The sequence below is a fragment of the Megalobrama amblycephala genome, linkage group LG2, assembly GCF_018812025.1.
Source record: "Megalobrama amblycephala isolate DHTTF-2021 linkage group LG2, ASM1881202v1, whole genome shotgun sequence".
In the NCBI taxonomy this organism is placed as follows: Eukaryota; Metazoa; Chordata; class Actinopteri; order Cypriniformes; family Xenocyprididae; genus Megalobrama; species Megalobrama amblycephala.
In genome coordinates, this window is record NC_063045.1 from 58,901,851 (window position 1) to 58,928,948 (window position 27,098).

The 27,098-nt window shown below is 34.3% G+C and overlaps 1 protein-coding gene across 3 annotated transcripts in view; it reads left to right on the forward strand.

The window, feature by feature from the left end:
* The window catches only part of cntnap3 (contactin associated protein family member 3), a 151,305-nt gene extending 126,674 nt beyond the window's left edge, over positions 1–24,631 (forward strand). For 2 of the 3 annotated variants that reach the window (XM_048181244.1, XM_048181246.1), the window contains 7 exons: positions 2,670–2,909; positions 4,409–4,633; positions 7,767–7,900; positions 10,876–10,963; positions 17,911–18,129; positions 19,211–19,282; positions 23,879–24,631. In XM_048181244.1, the coding sequence (XP_048037201.1) occupies positions 2,670–2,909; positions 4,409–4,633; positions 7,767–7,900; positions 10,876–10,963; positions 17,911–18,129; positions 19,211–19,282; positions 23,879–24,075 (1,175 nt within the window). In that variant the 3' untranslated portion in view covers positions 24,076–24,631. The remainder of the gene's footprint in view (positions 1–2,669; positions 2,910–4,408; positions 4,634–7,766; positions 7,901–10,875; positions 10,964–17,910; positions 18,130–19,210; positions 19,283–23,878) is intronic. The other variant, XM_048181245.1, reaches the window with a different exon arrangement.
* The last annotated feature ends 2,467 nt before the right edge of the window (positions 24,632–27,098 follow it).

Below are 27,098 nucleotides of genomic sequence, written 5' to 3' on the forward strand. Positions count from 1 at the left end.
ATGTTTTAACCCTGCGATTGGGATGTTTTAACCCAGCGATTGGGATGTTTTAACCCTGCGATTTGGATGTTTTAAACCAGCGATTAGGTTGTTTTAAACCAGCGATTGGGATGTTTTAACCCTGCGATTGGGATGTTTTAACCCTGCGATTGGGATGTTTTAACCCTGCGATTGGGTTGTTTTAACCCAGCTGTTGGGTTAAATGTTTGCCCAACCTGTTGGTTGGTTTTATTTAACTCAACTATTTTGCTTACTTAAAGGGGTACTTCACCCCTGGAAAGATGAATGTGTATTTAAAATTGGTCATTTATGTAGTAGAAATGTGAAATTATTTTTGAATTTGGAGCTTTCTAGACTGAGAAAAGGCAGAAAATGTATTTTTGACTAATGTGGATGAAAGACAACAACTCCCAGAATGCACTTGTTTTGCTGCCCCTGCGAGGCCACGCCCAAACCACGCCTATCGGTTACAGGCGGAATTACCAGGAAAATTCAAACAACTAGGCTTGCTTTGTTACATATTAATTCTATAAATCGTGAGTTAGTTCATACATTTACAGCGAAATGGTGCTAAATTGCTTTGTATGTGGATGTACACCCAAAACCAGGAAAGGACAAGTAAGTTTCCATCATTTTCCGATTAAGTTAAAGATTTGGAGCGATGTAAACAGTGGCTGCGGGCCATCAAACACCCGAAGTTTGGAGATGACACCGTTATAGAAAACCTAAAAAAACGCAGAATATGTAGTCTCCATTTCAAGCACGAGGACTACGAACCAAATATCCTTGCAATGAAGAGAACCATTCTGAAGGACACCGCGATCGATATTCACTTTCCCAGAGGACGAACAGCCTGGGCATCTGGTACTAAGCGTATTCGCCTAGAGGTAAGACTCGCTGATACTAGACTGATAACACAGTAACGTTAGCCTATATGTAGTGTTGTAGGTAGCACATAGTAGCAGTAAAACTGCAAACTTAGCAAAGTAACGTTAGATAGACAATTACATATAAGTTGCATATAAGTTGACTGTTATCAAAGTAAAGCCACTGTTCTGTAAAACTGAGTTAGTCTATTTATCTATTTATGCTAACGTTACCACAAAAGCCTGTTGCTGTATTGGTTGAGATGACTGCAGAGACCGATAAATTTGCGAGATGAACCACTGATGTAGTGCAGACTATAACAAAATATGTTAAGCTTAAAAATATAATTGACACCCACTTTTGATAAAATCTTTGATCTATGTCCGTGAGTAACCTCAAACACGCATATGTATGGGCGTGGTGAAAAAATGCGGAACTACCTGCTATTACTGGCTGTAGTTTTATGCCTCTGGCCAAAAAAGCCTCCGATGACGCAAAATGACGATTTTTGCGTCATCGGAGGCTTTTTTACAGAATAAAAATGCATAAATCTCTCATCTCGGGCTGATATGAAGGGGGAAAGCACGGTAATTCGAAAATACTAGTGGTATTCTACTAATACAAAGCTTAATGCTAAATCCTGAAGTAACCCTTTAATATGAACCCAAAGTATGTTGGAAATTAACATAATTAGTTAATTAATATTAACATAATAGTAATATGTTTAATAAATAAACATTTGTTTCATTAAACAAACAAAATTAAACAAATTAAATTGCTTATTAATAAATGCTCACTTTTTGATTATTATTGTTTCCTCTAGAAATTATGTGTCTAATTTTTAATTTCCAACCTATTTTGGGTTTGTTTTAAGCCAGCTATATAGTAATTTTTAATCAATAGTTGAGTTAAAACTGTATAAAACTGCCCAGCATGTTGGGCAAACATTTAACCCATCTGCTGATGATGAACCTCATTGACTTCCATAGTTTTTTTTTTTTGTTTTTTTCCTACTATAGAAGTCAATGGGGTCCATCAGTTGTACCAACATTCTTTAAAATATCTTCTTTTGTGTTCTTTTGTTGATGACAACATCTTTACTTTTGGGTGAACTATCCCTTTAAGCAAAACTTTCCAAGTGCTCTCCATTTACTGTGATTTCTATCTAGGAGGAACATTGAGATATTGAAGGGAACTAATAGTGATTCATGTTTCCTATGGGTTTGTAACAAATTTGCCTTTGTCTCGTATTTCAGAATTGGCATGTCAAAACTTAGTTTTAACAGCTTTTCCAACTTTGCATCGAACATTTCACAAATTATTATATGGCACAGCTGGCACAGCGAGGTGTTCGCTCAAACAAATTAGCACTAAAACGCCAAGCACTAATGTATGCAGAGTACATTATTTCTGTATTTATAGCTTGTCGTCTGCAGGAACAGAATGTAAAAAAAATACAATATTCTTCCTAAAGCAATTACCATATCAAGGACAAAACCACAGTGAAAGACTGACAGCACAAAATGACAGCAGATTCAACACATCAGTGAGGAAAGAGGGTCAGCGATCGTTTGTTTTGAACGGGCTGCTCGGGTTGAGAGAACAGTATCTGCCTGCCGCGACTCAAACCCTTGACAACATTCGAGAAGGTTACACTGTCTGCGTGATAAAAGCCATCTTTTTCCTGTAACTCTGCTGTCATCATCTTGTCATCTAAATGGCTTTTGTGCTTTTCTCAAAGTCCTGACAGCTGGAGAACGACAGCAGATTCATTCCTTGCTTCTTTCCGGTTGTGTTTTCAGGAGGAACTGCTTCCAGGCAGAAAGGATTTCTAGGCTGCATTCGTTCGCTGAAGCTCAACGGGAAGACTCTGAATTTGGAGGAGAGGGCGAAGATCACGCCCGGAGTGACTTCCGGCTGTCCCGGACACTGCAGCAGCTACGGCGGCCTGTGCCAGAATCACGGCACCTGTGTGGAGAATTACAACGGCTTCACCTGCGACTGCAGCCTCTCGCCGTTCACCGGAACCTTCTGTCATAAAGGTACGGAAACAAATGTGGTTCATTGTTGTTTTTCAACCTTAATAGTTGGATTGATATAAAAAATAAATAAATCTTCAATATCAATAATGAACTTCATCATCCAGAGCTGCACTTCATGAGCATTTCACCATTTCATTTGATAAAATTACGCAAATATTTTACAAATATTATATATATATATATATATATATATATATATATATATATATATATATATATATATATATATATATATATATATATATATTTCTATTTCAGTGTTATTTTAGTGTTATTTAAATACTATTATAGCATTTATTAATATTTTGTAATTTATTAATATTTTTTAATTTTTATATTTTCAGTTGTTTTTAATTTTTAGTTTTAGTAATTCTGTTGCTTTGTCATTGTATTATTTTTTATCTTTTAAATATTTATGTATAATTTATTTTTATTTCAGTTTTAAGCTATTGTAAAATACATTCATTACGCAAATATTTTACAAATATTTTATATATTATTTCTATTTCAGTGTTGTTTTAGTGTTATTTATATACTATTATTGAATTTATTAATATTTTAATTAACTTTTATTTTATATTTTTAGTTCATTTTTAGTTTTTAGTTTTAGTAATTTTTTTGTAATTTCATTTTTAGTTTTAGTAATTTTGTTGTGCTTTGTCATTTTATTAGTTTTTATTTTTTAAATATTTACTTAATTTCTTTTTATTTCAGTTTTAAGCTATTGTAAAATGCATGCATTATGAAAATATTTTCCAAATATTTTATATATATTTTTTTTTTCATAGAATACTTATATTTTATTTTATTTCAGCTTAATTTCAATGACCAAAAATTATTTTTAATAGTTTTAGCTTTAGTTAACTATCATAAAATACACAATAAAAGTTCAGTTTAATCTGAAGGAATTATGACAGAAATATATTACTATTGTATAGTAAAATAATATTTTATTAAGATTTTATGAAAAATTATTATTATTATTTTAAGTAATATCATACAACCAAGATATTTTTCATCCATGTTGTAAATACAAATACAGTATATACAAGTTGTGTACAGTATACAAAATGCTTTAAATTAAAAAAAAATGTGGAAAATGAATTGCTATATTTTCATTTGATTACATTTTAAAAGATTGATTTATGCTTCATTGGGCACCATTTGTGATGAAATCTTGTATTAAATCATAAAACACACAAACCAGAAAAAAATAAAATGGAAAACACTGAATTTTATAAAAAATATTATAAAAATAAGACCAATTGGGGAACTAAAAGGAAACTTATTCTCTGGAGTTTAAACAAACCTTTACAAAGGTCTAACAAAATGTTATTAAATGAATATTGTGATAAATATCAATATCAAATGATTTGGGAAAAAAAATACTTTTGGCCATGTTGCCCAGTCAATGTAATTATAGCACGGTGATCTTACACCAGGGTATTATAGTTATGCATATGTATAATCCTAATCCATGTGCATTTAATCTCTTCTAGATGTTTCTGCCTTCTTCAAACCTGGAACATCAGTCACGTACACGTTTAAAGAGCCGTACGAGCTGAACAGGAACATCAGCGCGCTTTCGTCCTCCATCTACTCTGATTTAACGCTGAGAGGAGAGAATATCTCGCTGAGCTTCAGGACGAGTCAAGCGCCGGCGCTACTGCTTTACGTCAACTCGTACTACAGAGAATACCTCGCCGTCCTGCTCAATAGAAACGGTCTGAAACTCTCTAATCTTCCTCTCTGGTTTGCTTCTATGCACCCTAAGCACATTCATTTGGATTAGCTTGAGTCTGGGGAATCTCTGAAGACACCTGGATGTCAGCCGCAGTAAATTACTTTGTATATTGTCTGAAATCCGCCATAAAAGAAATGGCATGTTGTGTGCCGGCGGGGGATATATTCCCTCCTGAGACTGCCATGCATTCATGACTGCGTGTAAACATGCGTCTGTGATCTTGCATGCCAGAAAAGCTGTTTTTGAGCACATGCAGGCTTTCTGTGTCTGATTCTCAGAGGGAATTTTCTCAAAAGCTTTCGTCATTTAAAAGGTTCCCAGACTTTCATCCAAAAACACCACCTGGACACAGAGACACAGTAGGGTCTTGTAGGGTTTCCTGAATCTACCAAAATATTTTGAAGAATTGAATGTGATAAGATAAACACAGCCACGAAGTAATGCACAGATAATAAATAAATAACGCGTCTTTCTTCACAAAACATACAGCGTGACCAGTGTAATACGATTAAAAGATTCTTTTGAGCCATTTCGTTTAATGATTCATGCAATAGACTTACAATAGATTTACAGAATTGAATATGATGAGAGAAACAATCTGCCAGCCACGAAATAATGACAAAAACATACAAGATATTCTTCTATTGCATCTTCTTTGCAGTGTAGTCTGATTTATTTCTTATAATGAATCATGCAAAAAGACTGAAGCTGTGTCCTAACCGAACTTGATGCAATAAAGCTTTTTTTTTTTTTTTTATGTACATTTTTTGTCCCAAACAGACAAATATTATTGGTGCTAGAAACTTATTGCATCAGTTCTGGTTTGACCTAAACCTAAATCTGAAGCTATTTAAAATGATTTTCTTTATTGTCTCTTTCTTTTTCTAATTGTTTAAATAAAGCTGAAATACAATATAATTATTAGTTGAAAAACTTAGACTTAAAGGGTTAGTTCACCCAAAAATGAAAATAATGTCATTAATTACTGACCCTCATGTCGTTCCACAACCGTAAGACATTAGTTCATCTTCAGAACACAAATTAAGATATTTTTGATGAACTCCGATGGCTCAGTGAGGCCTCCATTGACAGCAATGTCCTGAACCCCTCAAGATCCAAAAAGGTACTAACCCTTTAACTGAAAACTAAAATTGAAATAAAAATAAATTAAAACTAAACTAAAAAAAAGAAAACTAAGTGACAAAAGGTAAATCTGAAATGAATAAAAGTCATTTTCTTTGTTTATTTTGTTTTCTAATCATTGAAATGAAGCTGAAATAAAATAAAATATAATTATTAGATGGATAAATTTAAAGGGGACCTATAATGCCACTTTTATAAGAATGTAATATAAGTCTCTGGTGTCTCCAGAATGTGCCTGTGAAGCTTCAGCTCAAAATACCCCACAGATCATTTATTATAGCTTGTCAAATTTGACCCTATTTGGGTGTGAGCAAAAACACACAGTTTTTGTGTGTGTCCCTTTAAATGCAAATGAGCTGCTGCTCCCTGCCCCCTTTCCAGAAGAGGGCGGAGCTTTAACAGCTCATGCTTCTGTTGCTCAACAACAACAAAGCTGGAAAATCTCACGCAGCCAAAATGAGGATTGTCAGTAACGGTGTTCAGCCTTACATTGTTCAAACCGGAGTCGACACTGATGTAGAGACTCAGGAAGAAGTTACAACCTTTAAAATGAAACTGGACGTTTCTGAATGGTTAGTGGATAAATTGATGTAGTTGCTGTGGAGTTGATTCAACTCATCGACTAGCATGTGCCGCCATCTTAAATCCAGTGTTGAATTGACCCTCGTTTGTGAAGCAGTCCGGCGTAAAATGACGGCATGTCAACAACACTCTACTACAACAACTCTTCCTCTTCTCTAAAGCAGCCCAACATGGCCACACCCCCTTTGTTGCGCCGTTTGTTGTAGTCCTTTAAAAAGTGTCCTTAAAAATCTCCCTTTGCATTGAACTTTGAGCGTCGTAACTTTGCAGATGTTCTTTATGCTCAAACAGCAACATTACACACTAACTAAAGTTAAAAAAGTGAAATCATCAACCACCCCTTTAAAAAATCTTAGAAATGTTGCCTTGGCACTTAACCAAAACTGAAATAAAAATAAATTAAAGATAAATATAAATATTTCAAAGAAAATAAAAACACATGACAACATTAAAATGCAAACTATAAAAATATATAAAGCTATAAAATATAAAAATGAAAGCTAAGTCAAAATATTAATAAATATATGAATAAATAGTAAATAAATAATTATTATAAATAATACTACAGTACACTGTTAGAATACAGTGTAACAAATTAATTGAATTTGGAATGTATATTTATATGGCATTGTGTAGATTTCATTTTAATAAATGCTGTTTTAATTAACCAAACATCAAAGTGAGTTACACAAAATAGTCTTGTTTTATTTACCATGTTTGATGCCAATTATTGTGGTGTCCTGCGCCGCAGAAGCAGAATTCAGTAGGAAGCTCTGGATCTGGCTCATCACGGCACACTGGGTTTCCACAGAGAGGAAGCGCCAGACAGCGTGTGCCAATAATACCTGCTAGTCCAATTATGCAGAAGGTCCAGAAGTCTAGATAACAGCCTCCAGAACCCTGGCGCTCAGTCTGACAGCTTCCTGTTCCTGTTGTATGCAATTTTTATTTATTTCTGAGGGTCCATGTACACATTAATTAACAGTTCACCAAACAAAACTCGTCCATTAACATAAATAATGACCATCCAGAGCAACATGCTATAAACCCCCTCATCACCTGCAAAACCTGAAAAAAATGATAGTTTTAGCTTAATAAAGACTCACAAAGGTGATATTTTCAGCTTAAAAACGTTCTGTTTGTATACAGATGGTTAATTCCTCTCAGAACTGATGAAATGTTAGTTTTTTCATTTATTTCGGCATCAGTTTTGTTTCACAGAGGATAAAATATTAATCCTCTTAAGATGGAGCTTTGTAGTTGCAGAAACGCGTTGGCTTCTGTTGCATGTTAATGTTTCTGTTTGTCTCAGATATGTACTGTGGTTAAACGGTGACTTTTTACCATATAAAAGCCTGTTGAGAAATCAAATGCTCTTTGTTCTAAAGGACATTTGGACATCAAGTACAAACTGCAGCACAACAGAGACGCGGAGGTTTTCAGAGCCAGTGCGAGGAATCTGGCCAACGGGCAGCTCCACAGAGTGAGCATCCAGAGACTCACCGAGACGCTCAGTATTCAGGTACTGTGACGGATTTGAAGGACAATGAAAGTACAAAGTGGGATGGTGTTAAATAGGATATTCTGGTTGTTTTCAACAACATCTGTGGCGTGATGTTGACTTCCATTAGAAATCATCACCAAAACATTAAAACTTAAAGGATTAGTTCACTTCAGAATTAAAATGTCATGATTATTTACTCACGTCATACAAGATGTTTATGCTTTCTTTCTTCATTTGAAAAGAATTTAAGAATTTGATGATTTTTTTTCCATATAGTTGACTTCAGTGGGGACCAACAGATTGAAGGTCCAAATGTCAGTTTCAATGCAGCTTTAAAGAGCTCTACATGATTCCATCCGAAGAATAAGGGTATTATAAAGCGGAACAATCGGTCATTGGTCAAAAAAATGTTTATGCTTGCTTGATTACGTAATGCGTGTTTACAAAGCGCATCTCAGAGATGTTGGATGATTTTGAAGTTGGAGGAGAAAATGAGATGGAGTTTTCAGAGCAAGACGAGCATTTGTGGTTAAAAAGTATATAAATTTCTTTTTTCTTTTTTTTTGAAAATGACAGATCGTTTTGCTAGATATGACTCTTATTCCTCGTCTGGGATCATGTAGAGCTCTTTGAAATAAAGCTGCACTGAAACTGACATTTGGACCTTCAACCATAATCGTTATTTCTTTTCGAACCCTATAGATATATTTCAGTGAAGTCCACTATATGGAGAAAAATCCTGCTTCTTATTTATTAAATCCAGAATGTTTTTGATTAAAATTAAGATACCTCAAAAACCTTAATGAAGTGTTTAAAATCATTTCTTTTCGACTGAAGAAATAATCAAGAAAGAAATAAACATATTGGATGACATGGGAAATTTCATAAGCAAGAGCGGATGAGTAAATTATTGGCAGTATTTTCTGATTTCTAGAGTGATATAAAAAGATTTCTAATTACAAAGTAACGTTCCCACAGAGCAGTCAGTAAAAGTATATAAATTTATTTTCTTTTTCTTTAAGATCTCTAATATGTCAACTCTTTGAAACTGAAACTCAAATAAGAGTTTTAAATCTGGCTTTATTCAGTGTTCAGAGGGTGATTTATTGGCTATTCTGATTTCTAGAAATGTATGAGTTTTAAATCTGGCTTTAAGTGTTCATTTCTATTCTGGTGTATGCATATAACATTTCAGAGAACTAATATAAAACAATTGTCTTAAAGGTGCCCTAGAACTTTTTTTTAAAGATGTAATATAAGTCTAAGGTGTCCCCTGAATGTGTCTGTGAAGTTTCAGAAGTTTCAAAATACCCCATAGATTTTTTTAAATTCATTTTTTTTAACTGCCTATTTTGGGGCATCATTATAAATGAGCCGATTCAGGGCTGCTGGCCCTTTAATTGCTCGTGATCTCCGCCCACGGAGCTCGCGCTTGCCTTAAACAACATAAAAAAAGTTCACACAGCTAATATAACCCTCAAAATGGATCTTTACAAAGTGTTCTTCTAATCGCGTAAGTACAGTGTTTATTTGAATGTTTACATTTGGTTATGAATGAGTTTGAGGCTGGCTAACGGCTAATGCTACACTGTTGGAGAGATTTATAGAGAATGAAGTTGTTTATGAATTATACAGACTGCAAGTGTTTAAAAATGAAAACAGCGACGGCTCTTGTCTCAGTGAATACAGTAATAAACGATGGTAACTTTAACCACATTTAACAGTACATTAGCAACATGCTAACGAAACATTTAGAAAGACAATTTACAAATATCACTAAAAATATCATGTTATCATGAATCATGTCAGTTATTATTGCTCCATCTGCCATTTTTCGCTGTTGTTCTTGCTTGCTTACCTAGTCTGTTGATTCGGCTGTGCACAGATCCAGATGTTAATACTGGCTGGCATATGCAAATATTGGGGGCGTACACCCCAACTGTTACGTAACAGTCGGTGTTATGTTGAGATTCGCCTGTTCTTCGGAGGTCTTTTAAACAAATGAGATTTATATAAGGAGGAAACAATGGAGTTTGAGACTCACTGTATGTCATTTCCATGTACTGAACTCTTGTTATTCAACTATGCCAAGATAAATTCAATTTTTGAATCAAGGGCACCTTTAATGTACTGTTTGGGAAAGTATGGTGATATCTATTATTTAACATTTTGGTTACACTTTTATCACTATTAACTAGTTGCTTATTAGCATACATATTACAAGGATTTTGGCTGTTTATTAGTACTCATAAAGCACATTTTAATGCCTTATTCTGCATAACCATATTCTACATCCTTTAATCCTACCCAATACCTAAACTTAATAACCTTACTAACTATTAATAAGCAGTAATTAAGAGTTTATTGAGGCAAAAGTTGTAGTTAATAGTTAGTTAATAGTGAGAATTGGAAATTTTTACTCTATTCACATGTAGTGCTTTAAACTGCTATAGCAAAGAAATGTCTATAAATAAATTGATAATATCCCAGAATATTCCTTGAATCTCTTTCTGAAAGGCTACAAAATGCATCAATATATTGAACGGAACATCCTTGGCATATATATATAAAAAAGTAATGCATATATTCATGAATTTGAAATGGAGCATTTGATCACATGGAGGATTAGATTTCGAGTGTCCAGTAAAGCACTGCAGCTCTGATTCATGACACGCGCTGTTCAATAACGGTCAATGTGCTGCGGCGGTGCAGGTCGTGGTGGGAGCACTGCTCTGTCAATGGCCTCAGCAGTTAGTCTGAACCTTTGCAATAATCACACTTTGAATGCAAACACACGGCTGGACTGAAGCACATCCTCTGGTTTTGAACCAGCGAGCGTCCACTGTTTGACGGCGTGCAGTAAAGTTTTTTTATGGTTGCTTTGAAGAGCAGTTTTAATTGAAATGATTGCAGATGTACATGCCCTTGCTATGAACAGACATGATGCTCAATGCACAAACAATTTTAACTGTGGCTTGTTGTGTCTTTTGTAGGTCGATCAGCATGCAAAAGAAGATTTCAATCTAACATCAGACACCGAGTTCAACGCCATCAAATCTATTGTCATCGGAAAAGTGCACGGTGAGTAAAATCGCTGTCGACACTGTCATTCCCACGGCCACGGGAAACCTGGAATATTAGGGAATTTTAAAAATATGATTTTTAGGACTGGAAAAGCTTATAGTGAATATAAATTTCCGATTTATAATCTGCTTAAATAGTTGCATTTTGACTACATTGGACTTCTAGTTTGGAATTGATTCTGACTCAACAACATTATGAATTTAATTGCCTGCTCATATGGCAATGAAGCAAAAAATTGTAAATTGTGCATATTGTACAATTTTGGCCACGATTTGTCTGTCTGAGACAATTTTGTGAATCCTAAAAGATTCCTTGCATCCTAGGCCAAAGTCTGTAGTCTTTGATTGCTAGTTTGACATGTTCTCTAAAAGCCGATTAATGATCATTTCGATCAAACCAATTTGCCAATTTGAAATTCTGAAGTTTTGAGGCACAGTCCTACAGTGTGGCTTCTATAGAAACTTGTTTCCACCACAGAATAAAACTATTTAAAAGATAATTGCGAATTTGCAAGTTTAAATCTCGCAATTCTGACTTTATAACACACAATTGCAAGTTTTTATTCCTCAGTTCTGACTTTATATCACGCAATTGCAAGTTTTTATCTTGCAATTCTGACTTTATATCACTAAATTGCGAGTTTATATCCCACAATTCTGACTTTATAACATGCAATTGCGAGTTTATATCCCACATTTCTGACTTTATAACATGCAATTGCGAGTTTATATCCCACATTTCTGACTTTATATCACTAAATTGCGAGTATATCCCACAATTCTGACTTTATATCACTAAATTGCGAGTTTATATCCCACAATTCTGACTTTATAACATGCAATTGCGAGTTTATATCCCACATTTCTGACTTTATATCACTAAATTGCGAGTATATCCCACAATTCTGACTTTATATCACTAAATTGCGAGTTTATATTAGGGATGCACCGATACCATTTTTAAGGACTGAGTACGAGTACCGATACTTTTTTTCCAGTACTCGCCGATACCGATACCTATACATTTATTCATTTCTCTCTCTTTTTTTTTTTTTTTGGTGATGTTGCAGTTTTCCAAGCACAACACAGTGAGACTAATGAATGTAGGACAGCTTCTTTATTATTACTCTATCGAAAAAAAGTAATAATTTTTATGTGCTTGTCACAAACTTAAAGAACAAAAATTTCAGTGTCCAATAACCTTCAAAGGCCATAATTACCAATATATATATAATTGTTGTTCTATTAAAAGAAATTTACAAACAATACAACAGATACTATAGAGATACAAATTAAATAAACTTGTTTTTCAGATACAGTAGGTTTATTTGCCATGTATACATTTATTTAACATCTTTTGTTGTTTTATTAACATTAATGACAAATAGGCTACGGTCCCTTTAAGACCGAATCCATGGATACTGACACACATCCTGTTTTCACCCAAATGTTTACGTTGACTTAAGCCATAACCGACTGTATTTACGTTGAGATACTCCACACGATGGACATTTTGACCACTGTGTGTGCATTTGACCATTCAGGTGCGAGAAGAATTGATCGTGCGCTGTTTGAGAGAACTGGGATCGCGCAGAAGAAAGAGAGAGAGCGCGCTTCTGGTCTGTGTCATTCCGTCTATCCCGCCTTCACTAATCGATAACGAATTGCGATTGAAAGCATGGGTTGTCATCATTAATTTTGAAGTATTTCCACACCTCTGAGGCTGACATTGTTTCTGCTGCTGCCGCCGGTGTCTCTGTATACGGACAATTCTCTCAGTTACGTCACGTGAGGTATCGGTCTTTGGTATCGGGGGTATTTTTACGAGTACGAGTACAAGTACATGAGCTTGGCACCGGTGCATCCCTAGTTTATATCCCGCAATTCTGACTTTATAACACGCAATTGCGAGTTTATATCACGTAATTCTGGATGTAAACTCACAGTTGTGAGTAAAAAAGCAGAATTGTGATTATTTTTTTTTATACAGTGGCTGAAACAAGGCTTCATAGGCTTCTCCTACGACAACTATTAAATCAAAAACCAATAAGAGCACAGAACCTGACGACACAATTAGTGCAATAACAACAAACCACCTCTTGCTCCACACACATCATTTCTTTTTTTGTCTTTTCAAGACAAACCATGATCAAAATTAACACTAGAAATGTTTTTTGTTTGCTAGCCACCCAATCCCGCATGTACTGCAGCTCACAGTCACTGAACGTCTCACAGATTGATGATGTAAAACCCTGGACGAGTCTTCTTGGCCGCGTTTGTTTTTAACAAATCTTGACTGCCGTACAGTCTGACTGACATTAATGACAACTGAGATCCTACAGTGTGACATGACTTACAGCGGATATCATGTTCGTACAGTCTGACAAGCAACAGCCGTAAAGGACTATCATAAGTCGTACAGTGTGCACCCGGCTTCAAAATAAATGAGCAAAAACCAAAAGTCTTACATATATCCTATTCTGTAGGCAGTAATATTGTATTTTGAAAATCGCCACAATGTCTGTATTAAGGAGGAAATGTCTCTGGATTATAATCGAGTGCTGACCTCAACGACATGCAGATGGTCAGTTAAGTGGCCATTATATATTATTATATTCCTTTTAGAGGTTTTCTAGCCATCACGGATGCTGAAATGTCTGGAGGAAGCGGAAGCATCAGGAGTTTGTTTGTTCAGTCAGGCGAACTCTTCAGTCTGAAAGTGAATAGAGTACGCTTTGTCCTATTTACTTCAGATAAGACTAATATTGACTTTACATGTTATTATTGTCGTCTGTGGGGGACATGAAATAGGTCAGTTTGATTTTGTTTTATGTCTATAAATAGGACCTGAAGCACAGAACTTTCTAGTCATAAAACCCAAATAGATGAATAAAACATTCAGTTAATAAATAATACAGCAGACGTTTTAAATATAAGAAGCTTGCAGGCTGAATCTCATAAAGACATTTTGCATTAAAAAAAATCAAGTCTATTATTAGGAGCTTTTTATTAGGAGGATTTTTTTGCATCGTGACATTATTTTCAGGACACGTTAGCACAAATTGCTGCTAAATCCTCATTTCATTGCAAAATATTTAGCATTTTAATATTTTTATTTGAATAACTGTAATATGAAAAAGACATGATTTAAATCATAAAGTACAGTTGTATGTAAACTGCATTGTAGTATTTGTTATACTGCTTTTATTTTTTGCTGACTTTAATAAAACATTTTGTTCAGTATGAGTTTTATAACTGCATGACATGAATCCTAAAAATAGACTTAATTTTCTTTTCTTTTTTTAGCACAATTATAATTCCTTATTTTATGGTGACTTTTGGAAATAATCTTTTGATAACATTTACTGGCAGGGTTTACAGATAGAAAGAAAATAAAGAGCTTTTTATGATCTTATGATCTCTTATGATCAGTGAGGTCGGATGCGTTTAGAGTGTTTTATTCTGTATCTCCCCCAACAGTCATTTCTAGTTACCTAGAGATGCTCATGAGCCAAATTAGGTTGGTTCAATCTCGTTGTGAAGTCGTTCAGGTCGAGGTTGGCGGCGCTTTATGGAGGGAAACATTCTCATGTGGCAGCCTGTGCATTTATACGACCTTTCATAAGAACATGTGACATGAAACGCATTTGCTGTAACCCTTCAGATAGTGTGTCACTGACAGTGGGCTGTGTGACATTTCCAGTAAACACTATCGATCACAGCCAGAAATCGACTTGTAATGAATACTAAATCAAATGTGAAACCTGCATTGAGCTCCTGAAGATTAATATTTGACCAGTACAGGCCCATTCAGAGCTGAAATGATGTCAAGCTGATGTTCTTGAGATGTTCAAATCGTGCTGGAGAACATGATCTCCTGTCTGGTCTGGTCAAAAGAGAGACATACCAAATACTAAGACATACTCAATATTCATTTTTCAATTTTTCAGTGTAAAGTCTTACATAAGAAATAATAGTCAGAAAAATCATTTTTTTAATGTAAGATCACTCTAAATTGTAATGTAGACATACATTTTCTGTAAAGCTGCTTTGAAACAATATGTATTGTGAAAGTTTATTGGACCTTTAAATATAAAAAAGTGTTTTTTGTTAAGTATCTTATTTAATGCATCAGGCTTTTATGACTCATATAATATGATATAGTGAGAACATGGAGGAAATATTATATTATTATAATATTGTATAATAAATATTATATAATATTATAAATATTAGGAAATATTGTTTATTGAGAGGCCAAAACTGAGCAAAAATATGCAATTTGGTGCAGTTGCTGATATTTATATGGCCAAAAGTAACATTCTGATCATGTGAATCAATTAGATCTTTGTAACGGAGTACTAAAATGCTTATAAATATAATTTATCACTCTATATCTCACAATAATATGTTTTAGTAAGATTGTTCAAAGCTTAGTTTTATGATCAAAGTTTCAAAACACATAATGCAATGCAATACAATGATGATTGAGAGATGAACAAATAACCCTTCCTCAAAATCCTAATGGATTATATTTGATACTCATATTTTAAAATGATTTGTATTTAAAAAAAAAAAAAAAAAAAATATGTATGCATAATCAGGTCAACATAAGTTACTTCACTCCAGTAAGTGTTTATTTTGAAATATTACTTACAATATGAAAGTTATTCCTATTAATTTATAAAAATCAGTCAAGATTTCACAGGAAAAACACACATGAACCTGAAGGTGGACATTTATACAATTACACTAAAAGGCTTTTACTTGCTAAAAAATATCAAATATGATACAGTAGGCTTTATAGGGTTAACATTTCACTCAAATTGCGATGCTGATAATATCATTTGTAATGAAAAATGTTGCATAGAATTAGAAAATCGAGCAAACAGCAGACCTAAAATCATGATGTTGAACAAAAAAAAAGGATCAAGGACATGTTTATTGGTCAAATACGTCAAGTATTTTTTTCTTCCCATGGACCATTGAGTCGCCTTTTGCTCAATATCTGAATAAAAGGACTTTCATCAGGCTTGATGTGTTCAGTTCTCTGCCGTTGCTGCGGAATGGAATGCAACATGCGGTTTTCGCTCGAGATGTCCTGCACAAAAGCTAAATCGCATTGTTTTGTGTTGAGTTGTTGCTCTTCATGTTGCTAGTGTACGCTTGAAGTGAGACTCGTATCTAGTTGCAGAGGGTGTGAGAAAACATGCTGTGAAGAATACTGTTGCTCAGTGGTTGCTCTTTCTAAGCTTAATGGAGTTCACAAGTTATGTATTGATTAAGTTTGTTTCAGATGTTTCTCCTGAATATCCTTAGAAGAAATAAAATAGACATGAATTGATAGCTGACATATAGTCTATAAACTGAACGTGGAAGCAGCGCAGATCATTTGGTCCTGGAAGAATTTAAGGAAAAATGACTCATGAGTTCATTATGAGATTTCTGACTTTTGATTGCAGATTTCATCTGAAGCTCTAGAGGAGACACATGAGAGATTGTTGGTGTCTTTTTGACAGTAGAAACACCTAAGAACCAGAAAACATAACCAAACATTTCCATTAGATCTCCATTTACCCAGGAAACAGGGAACCTTCTCAGAACTTTGGCAGAGTTCTCTCAATCCAGTTACTTCATTAGAATGTTTGTTCAAATTTATCTGGTCTTTAATAATGTTCTCAAAACATTTATACATTGTTAATGGAACGTTTTTTTCTGAAACATTTTAGTTAGACGTTTAAATGTTACAACTTGTTTCGGAATGTTCAGAGAACATTCAAAAGTAACATTCCCAAAGTGTTCGCAGAATGATGAAATGAAAGGTTTCCTTAACAATGAATCAAGAATAGAACATTTTTGAAACATTTAAAAAAAATTATATTTTGAACATTCAGAGAACACTTGATAGGAACATTACCAAAACAGTCTTAGAACATATTTTTGTTAGCTGGGTAATTGCTATCTGAGAGAAGCAATTAGGATATTTTTTAGATCTTTTACTTTATATTATAGTATCTTGGTAAATCTGAGTCCAATCTGAGATATTTTGATCTCTTCTGAAACTCTAGAGGAGGCATATGTTAGATCATCGGGGTCTTTTTCTCAAGAGAAACATCTGAGAAGCAGAGAACTTAACCAAACATTTCCAATAGATCTCCATTTACCCAGCAAACAGGGAATGTTCTCAGAACTTTGGCTAACGTTTTGGCAAAGTTCTCAAAGTTATGAAAAAACATTCTTCCGGTAACATCATTAAAATGTTTCTTCAAAGTTATTTGGTCTTTAATAATGTTCTCAAATCTTTAGCACAAAAAAACATTTATACATTGTTCATGGAACATTTTTCTGAAACATTTTAGTTGGACGTTTAAATGTTACAGTTTGTTTCGGAATGTTCAGAGAACATTCATAAGTAACATTCTCAAAGTGTTCGCAGAATGATGAAATGGAATGTTTCCTTAGCAATAATCAAGAATAGAATGTTTTTGAAACATTTAAAAAATTTATATTTTGAATGTTCAATTGGGATATTTTATTGTATATTATAGTATTTTGGTAAATCTGAGTCCAGTCTGAGATATTTAGATCTCTTCTGAAACTCTAAAGAAGACACGTGCGAGATCATTGGGGTCTTTTTCTCAAGAGCAACATCTGAAAAGCAGCAACTTAATCAAACATTTCCATTAGATCTCAATTTAAGTGCTATCCGAGAGAAGCAAGTGAGATATTTCTGAGATCTGTGACTTTATATTGGAGACTTTGGTAACTTGGGTATTTGGAGATGTTTAGATCTCTTCTGAACTCTAGAGGAGACACGTGTGAGATAATTGGGGTCTTTTTCCCAGGAGAAGCAGAAAAGCTTCCATTTGTCTCCTCATTACTGTCTTGGAGAATATATTATTGAGATCTGATTGAATGCTCAGATGTGTGCCTCCTTCTTTGCAGAATCTGGTGAAGTGGATCCAGAGATTGGCCGTCTGAATGCTCTGGGCTTCACTGGCTGTCTGTCTGTGGTCCAATTTAACTCCATCTCTCCACTGAAAGCAGCCCTGCTGTATCCAGACACGAGTCCTGTCATAGTCACCGGACCGCTGACAGAATCCAGCTGTGGTTCATCCTTACCATCAAACCCCTACGCAGCTGAGACGACTCATTCTCTCACAGGTAAAGCCATCCACTTCCTTCACTAGTTTGAAAACAGCCCTGTTTGCACTAGTTATAGAGCATAACAAGTCAGAAGTAAAAATCCCATTCATTTTCACTGTAGGGGAATTGATTTTTAACTATACCTTAAAGACCTACTGTACGCTACGAGGTTATAAATCAATGGTATATGCGTTAGTTGAAGCAATTATTTCAATATATTTTTTAAACAATCATGTTCAGCAACTGAATTCCTGATGGAAAAACTACATTACCCATGATTCTGTAGAGAATCCCTTGAAGCACTGCGAATGACATAATCACTCACAAATTACTGGGTACTAATACACTCAATTGTTTTATTGGTCAAGCCAATTAATCACCTGATATCTCGCCATTTTTAAATCAACATCGACCTCATTTTGATTGTCGTTGTATGCACAGACTCCTAAATAATTTTTGATTATAGAATTTAGTTTTGTAATATGAGATATTAGCAAAATAGCAAAATAATTTTGTGTTTTTAATTACAATTGTCTTTAGGAACCTGTACTAATGCTGAAAGGTCAATAAAACAATCAATAAAACTCCAAAATTTAGCATTAGTATAAATTTCTGTCAGTTTTGTCTTTCAGCTCAAGTACTTATACTAGAAGAGCAACAGTCTGAGTCTAGGTTAGTTAAACTGTTGACATGTTTACATCGAGCTGCTTGAGTACACTTTTGAGGTACAAGACTCTCTGGCATCTATATCTTCCTCAGACTTTGTTTTCCAAACTTCTCCTTAGTTTGTTCAGTCTTTCTGCCCATATTCCTCCTGAAAGTTGAATTTCAGCAAACTTTGGTCGCTGGCTCACTGAATCCATCCGCAGTGCTAATTAAATTAGAGCAATAATGATCGTAATGGCTGATCACTGTATTAATCTGCGTGAGAAAGACCTTCATTTGCATAATCATTTCTCGATTGCCTCAGCGTTGGTGCTGCATCGCTCCTTCATCGAGCAGCAGCGTATTCAATGAGCCGCGACCTGCGAGTGATAAGCGCTTCAGTCCTGCTGATGATCTGTCTGTCTTTCTGTCTGTCTCTCTTCCTCTGCTGTAGATCATGTGGGTACAGTAGGTGCGGGTGAGCCGATAGTCAATGCTATCAACAGCGACTCGGCTTTGATCGGAGGTAAATGGATGTTATGATTTAGAGAATTACTCCATTCCTCATCTTTTCTCATTTCATTCCTTATTATTTTGCTGCTTTTTGCTCATATGTCTTGCTCTAGGAACAATTCTCCCAAAACCTCATTTACTTGTCCCAAACCCCTTTGACTTTATTTAATTTGTGGAAGACGAAGGGGGAAGTTTACCTGCTATTTTCTGTTCAGTGAAACTGTTGAGCTCCAAAAAGGACAAAAGTGCAGCATAAAAGTACAGTAGTGGGCAAAAGTGATGTCTTATAGGAAAATTGACATTTATACCCTTCGTTCAAATGTTATTTAAAATTAGTTAAAGATTTTGTAAGCATATTGTGTAGTTGTGCTTGAAGTCAATTGTTAATTGCGACTTTTTAGTCAGAATTGCGAGTTATACATTCAGAAATTTGTGATATAATGTCAGAATTGCAAGATATAAAGTCAGAATTGTGAGTTAAAAAGTCAGAATTGCATGATATAAATTCAGAATTGTGAGATATAAAGTCAGAATTGCAAGTTATAAAGTCAGAATTTTGAGATATAAAGTCAGAATTGTGAGTTAAAAAGTCAGAATTGCGAGTTATAAAGTCAGAATTGCGAGTTATAAAGTCAGAATTGCAAGATATAAAGTCAGAATTGTGAGTTAAAAAGTCAGAAATGCGAGTTATAAAGTCAGAATTTTGAGATATAAAGTCAGAATTGCAAGTTATAAAGTCAGAATTGCAAGTTATAAAGTCAGAATTTTGAGATATAAAGTCAGAATTGCGAGATATAAGTCAGAATTGTGAGTTAAAAAGTCAGAATTGCAAGTTATAAAGTCAGAATCGCGTGATATAAAGTCAGAATTGCAAGTTATAAAGTCAGAATTACCAGTTATAAAGTCAGAATTTTGAGATATAAAGTCAGAATTGCGAGATATAAAGTCAGAATTGTGAGTTAAAAAGTCAGAATTGCAAGTTATAAAGTCAGAATCGCGAGATATAAAGTCAGAATTGCGTGATATAAAGTCAGAATTGCAAGTTATAAATTCAGAATTTTGAGATATAAAGTCAGAATTGCGAGTTAAAAAGTCAGAATTGCAAGTTATAAAGTCAGAATCGCGAGATATAAAGTCAGAATTGCGTGATATAAAGTCAGAATTGCAAGTTATAAAGTCAGAATTTTGAGATATAAAGTCAGAATTGTGAGTTAAAAAGTCAGAATTGCAAGTTATAAAGTCAGAATCACGAGATATAAAGTCAGAATTGCGAGTTAAAAAGTCAGAATTGCAAGTTATAAAGTCAGAATCACGAGATATAAAGTCAGAATTGCGTGATATAAAGTCAGAATTGCAAGTTATAAATTCAGAATTGTGAGTTAAAAAGTCAGAATTGTGAGATATAAAGTCAGAATTGCAAGATATAAAGTCAGAATTGTGAGATATAAAGTCAGAATTGCGAGTTATAAAGTCAGAATTGCAAGATATAAAGTCAGAATTGTGAGTTATAAAGTCAGAATTGTGAGATATAAAGTCAGAATTGCAAGTTATAAAGTCAGAATTGCAAGTTATAAAGTCAGAATTGCAAGATATAAAGTCAGAATTGTGAGATATAAAGTCAGAATTGCGAGTTATAAAGTCAGAATTGCGAGTTATAAAGTCAGAATTTTGAGATTTAAAGTCAGAATTGCAAGTTATAAAGTCAGAATTGCGAGTTAAAAAGTCGCAATTACCTTTTTTTCATTTCATGACGGAAACAAGCTTACATACTTTTGACCACTACTGTACACTGTAAAAGAGTCAAAGTTCATCACAAGTAGCTTTTCCACAAGTTGAGATAAATATTAATGTATAGAATGGGCACACACGTGCAAAATACAAAACATCAACATGGTAACATACATGACACTAAAATAATAAATATAAACATTTATTTATCAACATAAGATGTAAAAAAAAACGTAATGTACATAAGTGATAACAAAAAACTTTTAATGTCAATGTAAAATATAAGATGACTTCCAAAAACTGTGAATTTAACTGTATTTTGATGTAAAATTACATGAAATGCATGTTAGATTTTTTCACTGTATACAGAAAGGAAACATGCTGTTAACCAATTAGCAGGTTTTCACCATAGCATTTTTACAGTCTTTTACTGTAAAAAATGATTTTTTTTTTTTCTTCTGGAGTCATATGAAGCTTTCTGTAAGAAACAGACCCAAGTTTAATAAGTTGCACTGTTTGCTGTCACTGTATGAAGAAGAGCAGCATCAGCATTGTGCAAAACATCTCCTTTTGCGCTCAACGGGAAGAAAGAAAGTCATCCGGTACAGTTTTGGAATTACATCTCTGTCCGAGTCAGTAAATGATGGCAGAATTTACATTTTGTGTGCTAAAACTTGCACTGAATGACAAAGACTTTGGATTATTTGTCATGCAAAGAGAAGTGGGAAGCTCAGCCACGATGTGCATTTAAAAGACTCTATAAAACTAATCAGAAAACCTCTAACCCAGCAGCGGCCCTCAGTAATGACTGATTAACAGCTGCGTTCACATTGACTGAATATAAAGACTTCTCCAAAGTTATCGGTAAATAGAATGAAATTAACAAAGGCCCCCAAAACTAATTAAACATTTAAAGAAATTATTTGCTGATTAAGGGGCTTCTGCTACCATCCAGAATGCACTTTGTCCTTTTCACAGCCACCGTAATGTGGCATTAAATTGAGTTGAGATTTATTTTGGTGCCTCAATTAGACATTTCTTTTACCCTTTATAATTAAATGCGCCATGCTTAACCGGCCACAAAGGAGAGAAACATTTTAGAGGCGTTTCACTCTGACAGCGAGTAGAATTGAGACGAAGAAGCATTCACCACACGTCTCGTGGTGTAACGAGACCATCAGAGCGCCAGGCGCAAGGGTTTTTTGCCAACTTTCTCACCCTTATTGATAGTCTGTATTTAACAGCTCCAGAAACATCGCTAATGGCATCTAAATTACGATTGATTGTGACATGACAGCGGCGTGAGGTCTGCCCTTCAGAAGCGCCTCTGACTGTCCTCAGCTGCGGTTTAAACAGTTTGTCACTAAAAGCCATCCGCCACTAAATGACCAATTTATGTGATTACTTTTGAATGCTTTATGGTGATTAGTCAATTAAACCTCATTAAGTTACATTTGGTATCTTTTTTATATGCAGTAGTTATCTGAAGATATAGAATTATTACTATAAAACAAATGTATGGAATTCCTTCAGTTTTCATTACAAATGACAGTGTATATATATTTTATATTCATTACATTTATATTAATTCATAATGTATTTACCTTTTTATATTTATATTAATATGAATAAATATAATCAATATTAATATAAACATATTTATATTAATTCATTCATATTTTGATATTATTTACATACATTTCCCAAATTCTTTTTTTTGTTGTTGCAGTAATTACATCCAATTTTGATTTATCATCACAAATATGGATTTTCTTTCAGTTTTCATTATGAATTATAATTTGTATTTGTTCATTTATATGTATTTTATTTATAAATTATATGTATCGATTTAATGAATACATATTAGTTAAATGTATATTCATTAATTTAACTAATTAAATGCATGTTAATTTATAATACATTCATATTGTATATTAATTCATTTGTATTTGTATATTATTTAATTTAATTTCCATGTATATTGGTATATTGTTTTATTGTTTCCAATATTAAATTTTTTTGCAGTAGTTATCCAAAGTTGAATTATCACCATAAAACAAAGACATGAAATTCCCTCAGTTTTCATTACAAATTATATTGTTTTATATTCATTACATTTAAATTAATTTATAATATTTTTGCCGATACATATTTATATTAATATTAATTCATATAAGCAATATTAAATAATATTAAATAATATACACATATTTATATTAATTAATTCATATTTTTATATTATTTATATACATTTCCCTAAATCTTTTTTTGCAATAATTACATCCAATTTTGATTTATCATCAAAAACCATAGATATGGAATTCTTTCAGTTTTCATTATGAATTATAATTTTTATTTGTTAATTTATATTTTATTAATTATATGTGTTAAATATTTAATCAATACATGTTAGTTAAATATATATATATATATATTAATTTAATTAATTTATATGAATTAAATGTATATTAATTTGTAATATATTTATTTTGTATATTAATTAATTTGTATTTTATATTATTTATATTAATTTTCCCAATCTTTTTTGCAGTGTTGAATTATCATCATAGATATGGAATTCCTTCATTGTTCTTCGTAATAATGAAATGTACATAAATGTATTGCATATTTTATTAGTATTAATATAATGAATATTAAATAATATGCATTTATTTTTATTCATTTGTATTTTTATTTACAGTAGTTTTATTTATATTACTCCCCCTAATAAAGTTTTTTTATTTTTCATTTTCAAAAGTTAGTCAACCATGTGAAAACAGTGTGACATCACACATTTTGCATTATTTCACTATCCAAAGATAATGAGTCATGAAGTCCAGAGGTTCCTCACTGTTTTGCGTGTCACTGTGCTGTTTTTCAGGTGTCATTGCCGTCGTGATATTTGTGAGTCTCGCCGCGCTGGCTGTGATGGCGCGATTCCTGTACCGGCGGAAAGAAACGTTTCAGACCCAAGAGCCCAAAGCGGGAAAAACAGACGACAGTCCCGAAACGCCCTTTAACACGGATCCAAACTCACAGAGCATTATCAGTGACAACCAAAAAGAATATTTCATATGACGCTCTTTCACCTCGTATCGGACTAATCCAGTTAAACCAATGGACTGAAATGCCTTGTCGAGTCTAGAGACATTAACATTCACGGTGCATTATGGGAAACCGTCCGAGAGACTGTCAGCCGACAAGGCAGCTGAAAAGGAGCGACGTGTCCCTCCGTTTATGCCCTTTTTGTACATAAAACATTTATTGTCCAGAGATTTGGCACAATAGTACGGTTTCTAAGGTGTGTATAATGACATTCATTGGTTGTAAATATTCTTTTGAAATGAAACTTTGTAACGTCACCTCCTCCTTCTGCCTTTGAACGGATCAGTGCTCAGTATTACATTTAACGGAGTCAAAGAAGCGATCGTTGTGTAACTAAATCGAAATAAATGTGAGTTGGCGAGTGTGATGTTGTTGTGAATACATGCGTTCGTGCAAAAGACTTGAGATTTTGCGGAAACGCACAAGGCTGTATACTCCGTATTTATCACTCTTGCAGTTTTCCCGTGCTTTTTCTCAATGATTTGCCATTTGGAACAAAAAATACATCCTATGACAGTTGTTTATTGTGGACAAAGTGTGTCTCTGGTCCTTGAGTCTTTTTTTTGTCTCTTAATAAGCTACACATTTATTCATGTATTTCTATTGAATTTCATGCCACAAGAAAAAAATGTAAAGGGGTCCTACTACGCTTTTTTAACACATTCATCTTTCTTTAGTGTGTGATGTTGCTGTTTTAAAGCACAAACACGCTCCAGCAGGAGTTATTCTCTATATCTGTTTCTGAACTCCCTGAAACGCCTCCATTGTAGTCTTGAGTTTTCTTCCGGGAACAAACACGTCACAATATTCCTCATTTAAATAATTCCCGCCCAAAATATACACAAATTAAAGGGGCGTGGCCTGGTTGAGTTAGTAAGTAGTGTGTCGAAACTATAGACTGTATAAAACAATGGACATGGTGTCCATGATGTAGGTTCTGAAGAGCATTTTTGAAGCCCAAAAGTGGGCGGAGCCAGACGTTGCCATCTTGGCAGCATGTCACCACGTCACTCCTGGATGACCAAAAATGGGCAAAGAGGCGGGACGTGGGTGGAGCTGTGGTGCCTGGTTGCTGAAACCATGCCCGCCTAGCTCGATGTGATCAAGTTAGCTCAGGCTAAGCAGCTATATATCTATCTATCTTAGATACTATCTAAAATATAAATAATGATAAGAAATTGTACTGTACATCATTTCAAAGTTCTAAGGGGTTACTGTTTGTTTTATGACACTCCAGCAACAGTAATATTGTAATTTGTGTCGGGCGTGCAAATGACAACACACAAAATCAAAACGCGACTTCATACCTTTGTAATGAAATGGCGATCGCGTGATGGATTCAGTCCGTCGCACTTGGGTAAAATGTCCATGAGCGTCCATTGAAAAACATCCAACAGCACTTTTTGTCCATATTGTCCATTTTTTGTGTCATATTTCTTCTGAACAATCTGCTCTCCATCATTGTTCTTCAAAAAATGATGCCATCTGAGCACCGTTTATGTTGTGAAACTGTATACAATCGTATACATTGGACTCTCACAAACAAATGAGCCATCGTCCAAATTATATTTTTCAAAACTGCGCAGCAGTTTTAGTTATAATATCCAAGCAGTGCTGTTGGATTTTGTGGTGTCTTGAGAGACATATTCTCCAGCCATTGTCATTGTAAATCTGACAGACAAAACTTTTATCCAATGCCAAGACGATTCAACAACAATGCCCAGTTCAGTGGCTGGAATTAGCTGAGGTGACGTGACGGCTAACAGACAGCAGACAAACGGCTAGTAGTGACAGCAGCGGGAATCCACCTGTCACTCAAGTGGCCACACCCTTAATTATGCAGAACTTTAAGGCTTAATATAATTTAAATGGATAAGTTATTAAAAAAAATCACCCCCTCACAGTTGTCATGAAGGACAAAATTAGCTATATAGACCAAACCACTTTTTGTACCAGGCTGTAAACATATTATTTTCTGCCGTAAAGTTGGGCATTTTAACATGGGGGGTCTATGGGATTGACTCTAGCGGCCAGATGAATTGCAGTTTAAGTCACTTCCGTGTTGGATTCAAGAGAGAGACCGGAAGGTTGCTGCTTGGATGAAACTCACAGTAAAGGTAAGGGGCATGGCATTTCCCGAGCACGCTCGAAGCAGTTGACCAATCACAACACACTGGTCCTGTCAACTCCTAAATTAATCTGCAACAGTCAGGTGGTACAGCCGTCATGTGGTACAATTCGGAGCCTCTCAGAAAATTATGAGTTTACAAGTTGTAATTATAAGCTCTACGAGAATGTGAACGCTTTTTACTAGTTGGAATATTGTAATTATGGTAATTACATGGCGTGAGTGCACCTTTCAACTAAACAGAGCGTTACTGACAGACTGGGAAGAGAGGAGCTGCAACAATGGAGAATATGGAGGAAATAATGAACATTGCATGAAGCATGAAAACGTGTTCTAGTAGAGCTCAAAAACAAAATTAAGACTTTGAAAAAGGGCATAATAGATCACCTTTAACACAGGAAAGTATAAAGAATGTAAACAGTGCATTTTGATTTCATGCATCTCCAAAAGACCAAGACGAAGTCTCCAAGGTTTTCTGCTTTCTGTGATGTTTTCGGTCAAAAGTAAATGACGTTAAATCATGTTGTCAAATACTTCAGCAGCACATGAGCCACAGGATCATTCGTGAACAAAGCGTTGCTGACAGCCTCATGTGAAACACAAAACACTGAAAGGTTCCCGCACGCTTTCTGACTTGCACTCGACGCAGCTGGATTTTGAAACGCTAATGCCTTTGATGTGATTTGAAAGAAATGATGTATAATAGCAGGCTGTAAAACTGAGCGACACTGACAGAGAAAAACACAGATTATGACTAAGTTACTGTTGTGATATGATTGGAGAAAAAAATCACATTCAAAAAAAATCTTCAATCTCAAAGTCAACTATGTGGTCAAGGCCTCACAAAATCTGATCACACTTTACAATA